Raw genomic sequence first — 12,454 nt, forward strand, 5'->3', positions numbered from 1 at the left:
TTAGCAGTTGAGCTGTTTACATTGTGCTTTATTTACACGCATTTTAAAGACTTGATATATATACACCACTCACTTACCCAATGTGTTTGTAATAATATGGTGAATAACTGTGATAAAGTGGCAAACTTCACAAATACAGTAGCTCTGCAGAAATTCCATTAATCCATTAAGTACTAACGTTTGGAGTCCAACCAGAACTACAAAGATCTAAAACATAAATTATTTCACCTCTAGCTGCTGCAAAACAGTAATTTACTTGCAAAATGACATGGGCACAATCAGATGACAATCAGCTGAGTTAGGTCCCTGAGTTGAACTGTAACTGTTGGGAGACAGGTTGGCTCCCACCAACCAACATGTGCAACTGCATTGCAATCGAAAGTGGCTGTCCATTGAAGAAGTTGGCGCTTCTGAGTGAGCAGTTCGTTGGCGCTGCTACTTTTTACCAAATTGGGAAGAAAAACCAGGATAAAAATGCAGATTTTTCCTATTTTTACTCTCAAGTTGCCCATCAGAGGTATATATGTCTAAAAATCTGTGTTCATGATCATTTAGATAATGATAGTTCTTGCTTCTTTAAAGAAGTGGTTTAGTTCAGTTTGGTTTTAATTAGATGAGGTCACCAGGAGGTGAATGCAAGCCAATTTAATGTTCTTAAAAGTGATGTAAATCAACTGCGTGTGAGAGGCTTGTCAGCACAGGTAAATACCCTTAAACACACCCTGTCGAGTTTTGGAACACCTTAAATTTTACAAGTAGAATCTCACTATAGAAACACAAACATCTAGAACCACAGTGCATTTAGAAAGTCTTTAGACCCCTTCACTGTTCCCATCATTGTACACTCTGTAACCTGTTATAAAGTGAAAAAAACATGCTTTTATATTCTTTGTGCAAATGTAGAGGAAATCATTTACTCTCATTTACAAAAGTTAGGCTCTTTCTTTCATCTCTCACACCCCTTGGCATCATTTATAGCTTTGAAAATTCTCCGGTAAGTTCCTCCAGGCTTTGAACACCTGGTTTTGGCCACTTTACTTCATTCATTTCATTCATTTGGGGATGATGCCTTCCTGTTCCAATATGTCCACCAGTGCACAAAGCAAGTCAAAAAAGATGTTTGAGGAGCTTGATGGAGTCCTGACCTCAACCTGATAAAACAACTTTGGGGTTAATTAGAGAGGAAACTGCGAGCCAGGTCTTTTCATCTAACTTCAGTGTCTCAGCTCACAAATGCACCTCTGGAAGAACGGTCAAAAATTCCCATAAACACACTTCTGAACCATGGAAAGACATCCCAGAAGAGTTTAAACATGTACAGCTGCAAATTGTGGACCAACATCATATTCAACCCTATGGATTAAGAATCGGATGGCACTCAAGTTCATATTCTGAGCTGTACTTGTGGTGATGAGGGTCCACAACTGCAGTCACACGATGTCTTGTTTCACTGTGTACCGTACCACTGCGCTTGACTTGAGGTTGAGTATAGTCTGGAGCATGTTTAGCTTCAGTGTATATCACCAAGAGGACATTTAGATAAGACAGACAGCTATAGTGCGGAAAAAAATAAAATGTTTTTTCTGAAGCGGTACAAATGTTCTTTGGCGATTAGAAAAACTGCCGTTCGTGGTTTCAATTTGCAGCCACGCAGCTGCCGTTTACTCAATGTATATTTTGGAGTACTTTCTGAATGTGAATACCAAAGTGTCAGCAGTGCAGGTTAAAACTTGTTCTGCAGCACGTAACCACACTACTGCTTTTGTAGCAGAAAGTAAGGACAGAAAAACCACAAGTGACTTATGGTTCAGCAAAGAGAACACAAAGCGCACGTTGTTTTCTAATAAAGTCAATTCTGTTCGCAGGCGGACAAGATAAGAATCAATTTTCTAGGTAACAAATGCGGTTGTTGCTGAGACTTCCACCAAAATCAGCTTCAGGCTTTACCGCCCTTAAACAGGAAAACACACTTGAACATCCATCATTTGCATCAAGCAGGTGCTGAATTTAACGAGCAGCGTGGTTGTCCATCCTTTCAAATGAACAGCAGTTACACAGGGAGTTTGTTTGGCCACAGGACGTTAGGAAACTCAGGTAACAAGCTGCTGGAGAAAGGAAAACAGTAACCTCTGCTCTGACTATGAGCTCAAAGATTTATGACTCATTCAAGCCCAAACAGTTTTCCAGTGATGTGCTCGTGTTGTACTTTCCCTGCTTTCTTTGAAAGTTAGTGGGGATTAAACTGGTATTAGCTCCCACATATTAAAAACAATAAAAGGAGACACAGTTGTGCGGGTCTTGTGTAAAGCGTAGCTTAAAAGCAAAAAACAGCTGCACAGAGAAGAAAACAGACCGAAAAACAAATTTTGTTCACAACATACTCCCAGTTTGTTTGTTTCTTTATGTGATCAGGTGTGTAGAGTGGGGTTATCTTAACAATCCTTTAAATTCAGCTTACGTCCACAGACGTGTTTAAACTGAATGTAATGATTTATTGGTCAAAAATAGACAAAAATATTAAAATTATAAAGCTACAATCTTACAAGTATATGTATAAAAATTACAACGTGTCACCTCCTCTCTGGTTTAAAGTTTTAAAGTTAATTCAGCAAACTTCATTATACAAATTGTAATCAAATACAGTTTAAAACGGCGCTTGTGTTGCTGCTACTAATGCAGTAAAGTAAACCTGCAGCATCACTGCTTTGAAAGTGACCAATCACATTAGGACCCCTCTTCCTTTGGGCTCCGCCCTCCAAACTGTCAAAAGTCAAGTTGATTCAGGTCTGCAGAATTCAGCTTGGACAGCAGAGTTAAGCTTTAAGAATTAAGGTAATATGAAATGATTTGCTTCTTTAGACATAAATAGAATTTTGTATAATTTCTCCAGCATGTCATTCGCGCCCTAAACCCCTCACCTAGGAACATCCGGGGAGCATCCCATTAAGATGCTTGAACCACCTTTACTCGCTCCTTCAATGCTGAGGAGCAGCAGCTCTACTCAGTGTCCTCCTCGAGTGACCGAGCTGAGTGGCCGGGCCTCAACTACTGGGGTTTGCCCAGGCTAAGCTAAAGGAGCAACTACCACCTGCAATAGAGACCGTAAGGGTCCACGAGCATCAATGTCCTCACATTGCTGTGTGTCCTTACAGAGTGGAAACACTGGTAGCAGAGAGCAACTTGTAGCTACATTATGGGACATGCTCATTCAAAAGACCTCAAGCACACACTTAATTTGTATTTTTATATATATATTACCCAAAAGATTTGATGTGGATGGTTAGATTGAAAAGTTCACTGCCCACCATGGGACCCTGTACTTTTGATGACTGACAAGATTTTGCATGCAGCGCTCCACTTTCCCTTTACTGTTGCACAATTGCAAAACAGAGCTATTCATAGCATATGACCTTTTTGGTGGGTTTTGTTTTTTTCAATTTATGTCTTGCTAAGATGGTGGTAACAAGCTCATGTAGTGATAGCTAATAGGTCATGTCATATTAAAAGGGTTTTTGGGGTTTTTTTTGTTTTTGTTTTTTTAAAAAGGGGAGTTTCTCTTAATCTGACTTTTCTCCTTCCTTCCTGTGGAGAAAAAAACTGCATCTGACTCGTCAGGTTTGTTGGACTACAGATGACAGAAAACTGCTTTTAATCAAGTTTTATTACCAAGTAAGAGAACTGTTGATTTGGTTGCTAAAAAATACAGAATAATGATGTGAATAATGTGAATAATGAAGCATGTGAAAGGCCCGAGTAATCTATCATGCTTACATGACAGCGTTACCTTGGGGCTTTCAGTTAATTGTAAGAACTTGCACCATCCTTCCAGTTTTAAAATGCCACCATGTAGCATGACTCATGTTGTGTCCACGTCTCAGCATAATATGCAAATACTGAGGCTTCTTTAAGTGAACGAGTGAATGCAAGTATTCACATGTCAATGCATGGTGTCAGATGTCTGCTGAGAGACAGACTGGCAGCAGTAATGGAGCTTTACGTGTTTAAAGCCTTCCAATGTGGAAATGAAAGTGTAACTGAGGGGCACAGGGCCAAATCTGATCGCTTCTGACTTTCTGCACCCACATAAGAACGTGGTGGGGATTAGATGCTCCAGATTAGACGCTCGACCTCGATTAAATTAAAGTGCAAGGGCGTAACAAAACATAGGTGGGGGTTTCTTACCAAACTTCACAGGATTTGATCTGCTAACGAGGTCGCCTGACCTTTGAGTTGGAAATCTTTTATTGCTAACAAAGACTGAATACGCCCACAGACAGCTGGCTGAAAATCTTTTATCAGTGGGCTTTCATGTCTTTCAGGAGGCTGCTCATGACTCCACCTGCTGGGCTTGTGAAGAAATGCTGCACAGCCTAATCCAGGCCTTTATCAAAAAAGCCGTCTTTGAGCGTGGAACGGAACATTTAACCCTTATAATGAAACAGAGTATGAAAATGTCTGCCAGCACGTATAGGCCTACATAGAAACAGAGCATCTGTAAAGCTGTGCAGGCCAGGTATAACTCATCAGTGTTATAGAGGTCAATGGAAAAAATTATTCATTGAGTCATGTAATATTAATCTTTTTTGTGATTTAACTGGGGGGACAAAAGGATGTGCAGTAAATATCAGGGTGAGGTGTCCTTTTTATTCTTCCTGAAATACACGATTATATGTTTTTTGTGCATCTCATCACAGTTTCTGCTTCAGAAGGCCAGGAAGATCGTGAAGGACCTCAGCCATCCCAACAACAGACTGTTCTCTCTGTTGAGGTCAGGAAAGCGATTCCGCTCCCTGAAGACCAACACAGAGAGACTGAGGAGGAGCTTCTTCCCGCAGGCGATACGGTCTCTCAATCACACCACCACACAGTACTGACCCACACATACAGTTCTTACACACACACTTGACTTTCTGGACTTTGGTTTTGCACAACACTGGTCACTATATTCTTCATTTCCGGTTAATACTTGTACAGCTGCTGTTATTGTGTATATATTTATTTATATTTAGATTTCTTCATACATTCTTATATAGTTCTATATTGTGTATTGTGTATTTTGTTGTAGTTATTTTATTTTCAACTTTAATTTATATATTTATCTTATTCTTCCCAGTTAAATTTACCCTTCATTCTAATTTGTGTTGTACAGTTATTTCATTTTTAACCTTAATTTATATTTTATTCCTTCCTAGTTAAATTTACCCTTTTGAATTTTTCATATTTATTTCCCATCTTATTCATAGCCTTTCCTTTTTTGTTTTCTTTAGGTCACGAGCAGTTGTCCAAGCATTTCACTGCATATCGTACTGTGTATGACTGTGTACGTGACAAATAAAATTAGAATTTGAATTTGAAAGGCCTAAAAAATAAATGTTGTTTTTCTTTTGCACATTTCAGAGGGAAATATTCAACATTTTTATAGAACAGCATCTGTAAAAGTTGTCAAGTTTGCCAACAGAACGTACAAAAAACTCCTAAGTGATATGTTTTATTACCAGTTCAACGATTCTGGTCGCAAATGCTTTACATTTCACTTATACTGTAGTAATAATAATATAATATTTACTAATGATCTAAATATTTGGCAGGTTCATGAGAATATAATTACATGCCGTCTGTTGCTAAGTATACTCTGCAGTGATGGTGGGAAATTTACTCTATTGTATTGGTTACTCTATAGCTGTCAGCCTGCACAACCCAAACATGTCATGGGTAAGTTTACCCAGCATTTTTTATTTTTCTTTATTTAAATAATCCATTTGATTTCAGTTTTTTATGTGTGTGTGTTTACTTTCATTTACATGATTTGTGTTTTTCCCCATTCAGGGAGCTCATTTCCTGCTTTATTTTAAGCATTACTCAGTCTTTGTTTTAAGTTTTGCTTCCTGTGTCTCGTCTTCTGTGATTCAGTTCAGCTGTGTGCCGTTGTAAACAGCCATCTCACCTTCTCCAAACACATATAATATATATAATTATTGTTTTCCTTTCTCCTTCATCAGAGCGTTTGTTCACCTTGAAGTGGTTTCCTCTATGTTTATGGTTTATAGTTTCCCAGTTACCCCTTTTAGACTTTGTATTTTTTCCTTCCTGGATTTTGCAGCAGTCCATTAATAAATGACTCGCTTTAGGTTCATCTCTGCCTACAGGAGAGTATGCATCTTTGCAACTCACAAACCCTCACAATGAAGCATAAAACAATATCATGTGATAATGTTTTGGACAGTTTTTATAACACACTATTAATCCTGCATAAATGCTAATAATGATCTTCAGAGGTTTATTTTTTTTAGATCATGATCACCAGCACAAAAACCTAATTTCCACACAACAAATATGTTTTTAGCTGACATCGTGTTGTTGACAAATGCACATTTTGTGTTACTTTCTACAAACAACGTGTTAATTGAGCTAAGTGACTGGCTGCACAGGCCACGTGGGTCGCTCATCAACTTTTCTTTTTTTTTGTTTTTTGGTAAAGAGTCCAAGATGACCATTCCTGATTTGCATTAAAAAATTTCCCCGGGGAAAATACACTTCTTAACAGCTACTATGCAAAACATCAGATCCCTGCTATCATTTTTATCAATGCAAAAAATAAATAAATAAAAGCTTAAACCACTCTTAAGATCTGTGTATTTTTAGGCATTTATATAATATTTCCTTTTGTGGGGTCACTTTCCTTTTCCGGTACTATTTCTTTGTGAATATGGATTCTAGGCAGTGTAGCTCGAGTCAACATGACACTTAAAGTCCGGAAAATATCTGGACGCTCGATCACTGACAGTACACTCGGAGGTTTGTAAAAACCACCACTTGTAGGGAAAGTACTGATATTTTGATAACAACTTCTCTCATATATGAGGAACAGAATATTATTTAAAGCAATTCAAATCAGGTAAACTCTTTCACCGATATTAAAGGAACAAAAAATTATTTCACAGCATCAGTCAGATATTTCCCAGTTAGGACATAATGTACCAAATCCAAATTAACTTTATTAGAAAGACCGAGATTCTGTAAATAATAAAGCTGAAATTTGTGATGTTCCCAAAATAATTTTTAATTACTCATATTTATGTACAGCAGCCAAAGATTGTATTGTATTGTATTTGATTTATTTTTCATGAAATTTTTACATAAGTTTTAGTGAGTTTTTTTCCTTTTTTGATCAGTTGAGATGGAATGATCTGTGTGTTAAACCACTGACCAATCACAACACTTCTTTATCCTCAATCCAGTCAGTAATAATAACATTAATGATAGGTTGGGTTGCATTCTTTTTCTTACCTAAGGAAGTTTACATATTCACCATGGCTGAAGTCAAAGTCAGCCATCTATTTGACAATCTATGTCCATGTATGAATACTTTACTTCAAAGTAGCTTCAGGATAAAGGGTGAGATCAGCCATCTCCCACCCGTCACCGCTTTATTCATCCCTCTGATACTGTGTCATCATCTTCTCCCCACACGGTTTAATATAATATTTATTATATTTTGGAGCCTGAAAATTGATGGCTTTTACAAAAGTAACCAGTTGAATTTTCGGTCAGTCAGTGAGAGTCACACACAGACTTTAGGGACAATGATTTTCTTGTTAAAGTATTATATAAACTACGGGAGCAGCACTCTTGTACAGTCTCCGCTTTACTTTTTACTTCCTTTACTTCACGTCATTTGGGGTTTTTTGTTTGTTTGTTTTTTTAACCACTGTTGTACATAAAAATGTTTGCACTGTCTCAAAGTACACTGTGTGCCTGTGGCGCTGTTACTTCAACTGTGTTCTTAATTTATTAGACTACCTTTTCCCCTTTATCCTGCTTCTGTAACCATCGAGAAAAAAACCCACGGAATTAAAGATAAACTACATCACCCAGAAGTCAACGTGAACCCGCGCATGCTCACTTTGAGTCGGCTCACGACGCCGATTTTGTTGTGGCTTACAGCACGTCTGTCTGGTCTGAAAGCGCAAGTAAATATATGTTGCAGTGATGTAGCGAACAGCAGGAGGACTTTACCCTGCTGTGATTGGCTACAGTCAGCTAATGTTCCACTCTTCCGGCCTTTACGATTGATTTTTAAACCGCTGCTAGCAGCTAAGCTAGCCAACGAGCTAGCAAAACAAGCCGCAGCGAACCTGCGATGCCCTGCTGTTTGTCCCTCTCGTCTCGGCCCGCTGCCCTTTGACTCCACCAACACAGCCAGCCACAGTATTGCGTGCGGTGTTGAGCAAACCCCTGTCCTCCTCATTCTCCTTATGCTGTTGTTGCTGCCGGACGTCCAGCTACGATGTGGCAGAGTGTCGGGCTCACAGTGCTGGTCATTGTGGCCGCACTCATCTGTGCGCTGCTCTTCATGCTGTTTGGTAAGTTTATATGAGAAAACCTTCGTTAGTCACGTATGTAAATCTCTTAATTGGTGTCCCAACGTTATGTTAAAGGGTCTGGTGTTTTGTTGGTGGCCATTCTCGGTGGCTAACAAAGGGCTATAGCAGCTGGGTGTAAAGTAAGAGACTCGCATAATGAAAAGTCTCCTTTAAAAAAGGCAGAACTACTCCTTTAAAGTCTCCCTGCGTGCCTTTCTATTTTTATCTACTGCCTCCTTCGCTTTACTAACTGTGGCTCATATGATCTGCAGACTACAGGGAACTACAGGGAGGAAAAATGCTGTTTGCCTCATTCTGGATTTTCTTATTTAGCTCACACTCACTTTTATGTGTGTTTACCTTAAACTTAAACTCATGTGCCTACTACTGCAGCCTTTAACTCGTCAAATGTTAAATTAATCAACGACTATTCTGATAATGAATCGCTTTTAAAGAAAAAAACTGTAAAACTCTTTCAGTAAGTGTGAATTTTCTCTTGTTTCTTGTCTCCTCTGTGAGTTAAGAAAGGCCAAGAAGTGCCTTCAACTGCCGAGAAATGCATAAAAAGCACATGTATATGAAGTAGGCTGAATCTGATTTTCAGGAGTTTGCAGACTTTGCCTTACCATTAAAGTTTTAAAAGCTGTTTTTTCACCTGCTGCTAAAAAGCACTGCAGAGTTTTAATTCAGGATCCTTTGAAGAACATATTGCTCTGTCTGCTCCTTTAGTAAACGCTACACCACTCGCCTCCTTTTAATTGTACAATAGAAGTTTGAAAAAAGGCTTTTGTGTGTTTGAGTTAAAAATTTTTACTCTCAGGCATCCCCACTCAGGTGACCCCTCACACGTTGGGGTGAGGCAAGGTCTCAGAGTGGGTAATGTCCCCCGCCTTTTTTTCACACCTAGGAAATGTGATGAGGCACGTGATTAATAGTGGGTCAACAGCCCTCTAAAGGGACAACCCCCACTGGAGTATAAATACCTGGGACTCTCCACCATCTGGTTTTACAACTGAAGAAGCCTCTCAGATGAGAGGCGACACCCCATCACGAAACTTCAAGATATTCAAGGAAGCTTTTATTGTCATTCGCATCATGGGGTGGAACGAAATTATGTACAGACGGTCCTGGAGTGAAAAGAAACAGGATAATGAAGAAACAGTCCAGTCGCTTTCTTTCCAAACTCCTTAGGATTACTATGACCTGAATGACTGAGGACCTATACATACTTGCTACAACAGTTAGTTTTTAGGACTGTTTTTGTCATACACTGTCAGCCCTTTTTCTTAGGTAAACCTTGCTAAATTAAGCGGAACCAACCTTTGCATTTAGAGCTTATGTAATGCTCAGTTGGCATTAAAGAGCCCAAAGTGTGTCAGTGAAATCTCCCCACACATAATGTGTAGTTCTCAAACCATGTGTCGGTGTGTAAAGGCATATGATAGGCTCATTAGATATTTGCATTTACACTTTTTTTCTTTTACCTCTCAGGTTGGTATGTAGTCTGGCAGCTCTTCCTGTCCAAGTTCAAGTTCCTGCGTGAGCTTGTCGGTGATGCCGGCACCCCGCAGGCTGAAAGTCAACCGTCCGAACCCAAGAGCGAACGTACAGCCGGCGCCCCGGCGCGAAATCGACCCCGGAGTGCACGCCAAAGAGTCGCCTTTCCAGAAAGCGCCTCGTAGAACATCCAGACGACTGCTGCTTTTCCTCCACATCTTCACATGAAACCTGTATGCGATCATCAGATATTTCCCGCTCACCTGACACTACACAAGGACCTCGTGGATACTCGCTAGTCAGCCCTCCACCTCCTCGCTCTCACAGGACACTTTATACTGACCAGGCAGATCTCCTGGCTTCAAAGGGAAAAGCCATCGACGTACATAACTGTCCATTTCTTTATGTAACCTGTTTGTATGCTTGAAGAAGCAGCAACATCATGGTCCTCTGGTTATCTGCAGTAGTGATGCCGTTTCCTGCCACCGGTGTGGAGTGTTTTGATTGTGTATTTTTTAGCAGAAGAACGCACTACTTTGAAGAAAGTAGGCAGAGATAACTTTTTAAAGAAGAACAGGAGAAAAAAAACTGAACAGAGATTTGTGCAACTGACAGCTTTCTTTATAACATGACGTGCAATGAAAGGAATGTCTTTGCTGAGTGTACAGTGAACGTATTATGGACTTGCAGTAGCATCCATGAGGTAGAAGCGGTTTCACCCAGTAGATAATGCCCAAAGCCTCTGAGGAAGTTAACGAATGATGAGGCTTCATTCCAGCTGTGTAAAATGTGACCTTTTATTTCTTCTATCATCTTCTTTTATACTTGAAGAGGCAGGAGAAAGTTTCGAGGAAATGATGTTGAAGAGCAGAGTAGTTAGCAGAAAACCTGCCTGAGTGATGTCTGAACCTCCCCGCCCAGATCCCCGTGCCTCTGTCTGTATTAGTGCCTGTCTAGATGGCATCCACTCTTAATCGATGGCCTCCTTTTCGTATTAAGTAGCTTCATGTCCGCTTCAGGGCAGATCAAAGCTGACCAGGGCCTAGTAGATATTTATGTAATACAATTCTCCTACATGTAATCCTTGCACCTTTTTACGAGCAGTCATTTTTTTTTTCTTCTGTGTAGCTTCAAATAAATAATGCCATAAATATATGTGGAGCTCTTCCCTGTTTGCCTCTTTTCTTTGGACATGTTGCTCATTTAGAGTTCAAACTTCTAATGAGCTTTGACAGAAAGTTCTCAGTGAAATAAATACACACAAAACTACACAAAATATCTGATTCTGTAAACATGGATGACCAATGCATTTTTTAAAAAAAAGGATTCATAATCATTAATTCCTTACCTCGTGAAGTTGGTGTAAACTCGTTTCTGTTTTCTGAGCACAGTGGTTTCTGTCATGCATCAGAAGTTAATGCGGATGATCAGCTTACTAGCCTTGGAAAAATCTAGAACCTATTCTAATTCTCATCACACTGTCTTTATTTATATATACTGAAGTGGCGAAACTTATCATTAAAGGTGCAGAGGATGTCAAATGTCATGTTTATGGAATAACGTGTATAATCAGATAGGATTAGTAGTAATATCTAAAATTTAAGACACAATTTTCTCAAATATATATAAAAAAATTCGTTTTTGTCTTCATATTTCAGTAATTCATTTTTTTCTAAGTCATATCCTCAGTAAGCTAAAGAGCCTACAATATTAGAGAGAAAACGATCCCCTCTGAGCAGCAGTTGGTGACCACAGAGAGGACAAACTCAATTTTAACAAGAAGAGGCCTCCAGTAGAGCCAGGCTCAGGGTGGGGGAGCCTTCATCGGTGGCGACGGGCTTGCTGGGCTTAAGCCCGGGTTGCTGTTTCAGAAGCCCAGGATCTTCGAATTTGTTTCATAGTTAGATGCCTGACTGACAACTGTATAAAACAAAAACTACACAATATTCGAAGTACATAGCGCACAGTCGTAAATCCCCTCTAATTTTGGTATAATTCAAGCTCCGACACTAGGCGACTGAGCACAACACTAACAAATGTGAGCGAGGGGGGAGAAGCTGCTGCCTGCGAGTTTGCTGCAGACAGAGTAGAGCTTAAGTTTGACCAGGTACCAAAGCAAATCAAACCCTGGCAAAGATGAGCTAAAAGGAGTCAACACAGAGCAGCAATCTGAAGAAGAGGTGGGATTTTGCAGTTTGCAGTTGCAGAAAACGTAGCAGACCACTCTCCATCTGCCCCATCAGCACACTGCAATAAAAGAATGAGGAAGCTGGCCGAGAACTTTTACTCCTGACGTGCACTTGACATCCACAGGACGACTGGAAAGAGACCAAGTCATGTAGAATGTTTTATAGAGATCATGTTTTGTAAAGAGCATGTGGCTCTGTTTTGTAGCACTCTGACCTTTTGTCTGATTAGCCACAGATATATCTTAAGGTATTACTCATCGTAGTGTGGAGATGAATTTGAATATGCACTTTCTCCTGTGCATTAAATCATTTCAATGTTTGGCATTTCACTATTCAAAATTAGAATAATTAATTGTCTGTAAATAATATTGTTATGAAAGCTAGATGCATTTCCAGGAGTGGGGA

At 39.6% G+C, this 12,454-nt stretch overlaps 1 protein-coding gene across 1 annotated transcript; it reads left to right on the forward strand.

Moving 5' to 3' along the window:
* Positions 1 to 7,888: 7,888 nt before the first annotated feature.
* smim13 (small integral membrane protein 13) lies at positions 7,889 to 11,028 on the forward strand. The gene is made up of 2 exons (XM_005739717.1): positions 7,889 to 8,363; positions 9,855 to 11,028. The coding sequence occupies exons 1-2, from the start codon at positions 8,288 to 8,290 to the stop codon at positions 10,043 to 10,045; spliced, it is 267 nt and encodes an 88-aa protein (XP_005739774.1). The 5' UTR covers positions 7,889 to 8,287; the 3' UTR covers positions 10,046 to 11,028.
* Positions 11,029 to 12,454: the final 1,426 nt, after the last annotated feature.

This window comes from Pundamilia nyererei, unplaced genomic scaffold (assembly GCF_000239375.1).
Source record: "Pundamilia nyererei isolate P.nyererei 1_Seehausen unplaced genomic scaffold, PunNye1.0 scaffold00093, whole genome shotgun sequence".
NCBI classification, from domain to species: Eukaryota; Metazoa; Chordata; class Actinopteri; order Cichliformes; family Cichlidae; genus Pundamilia; species Pundamilia nyererei.

Excerpts from the sequence above, each read along its gene's own strand:
- smim13 (XM_005739717.1), top strand. The coding sequence starts at position 8,288 with ATGTGGCAGAGTGTCGGGCTCACAGTGCTGGTCATTGTGGCCGCACTC. Across the intron at positions 8,364-9,854 it reads GCTGCTCTTCATGCTGTTTG|GTTGGTATGTAGTCTGGCAG; the intron begins GTAAGTTTATAT and ends TTTACCTCTCAG.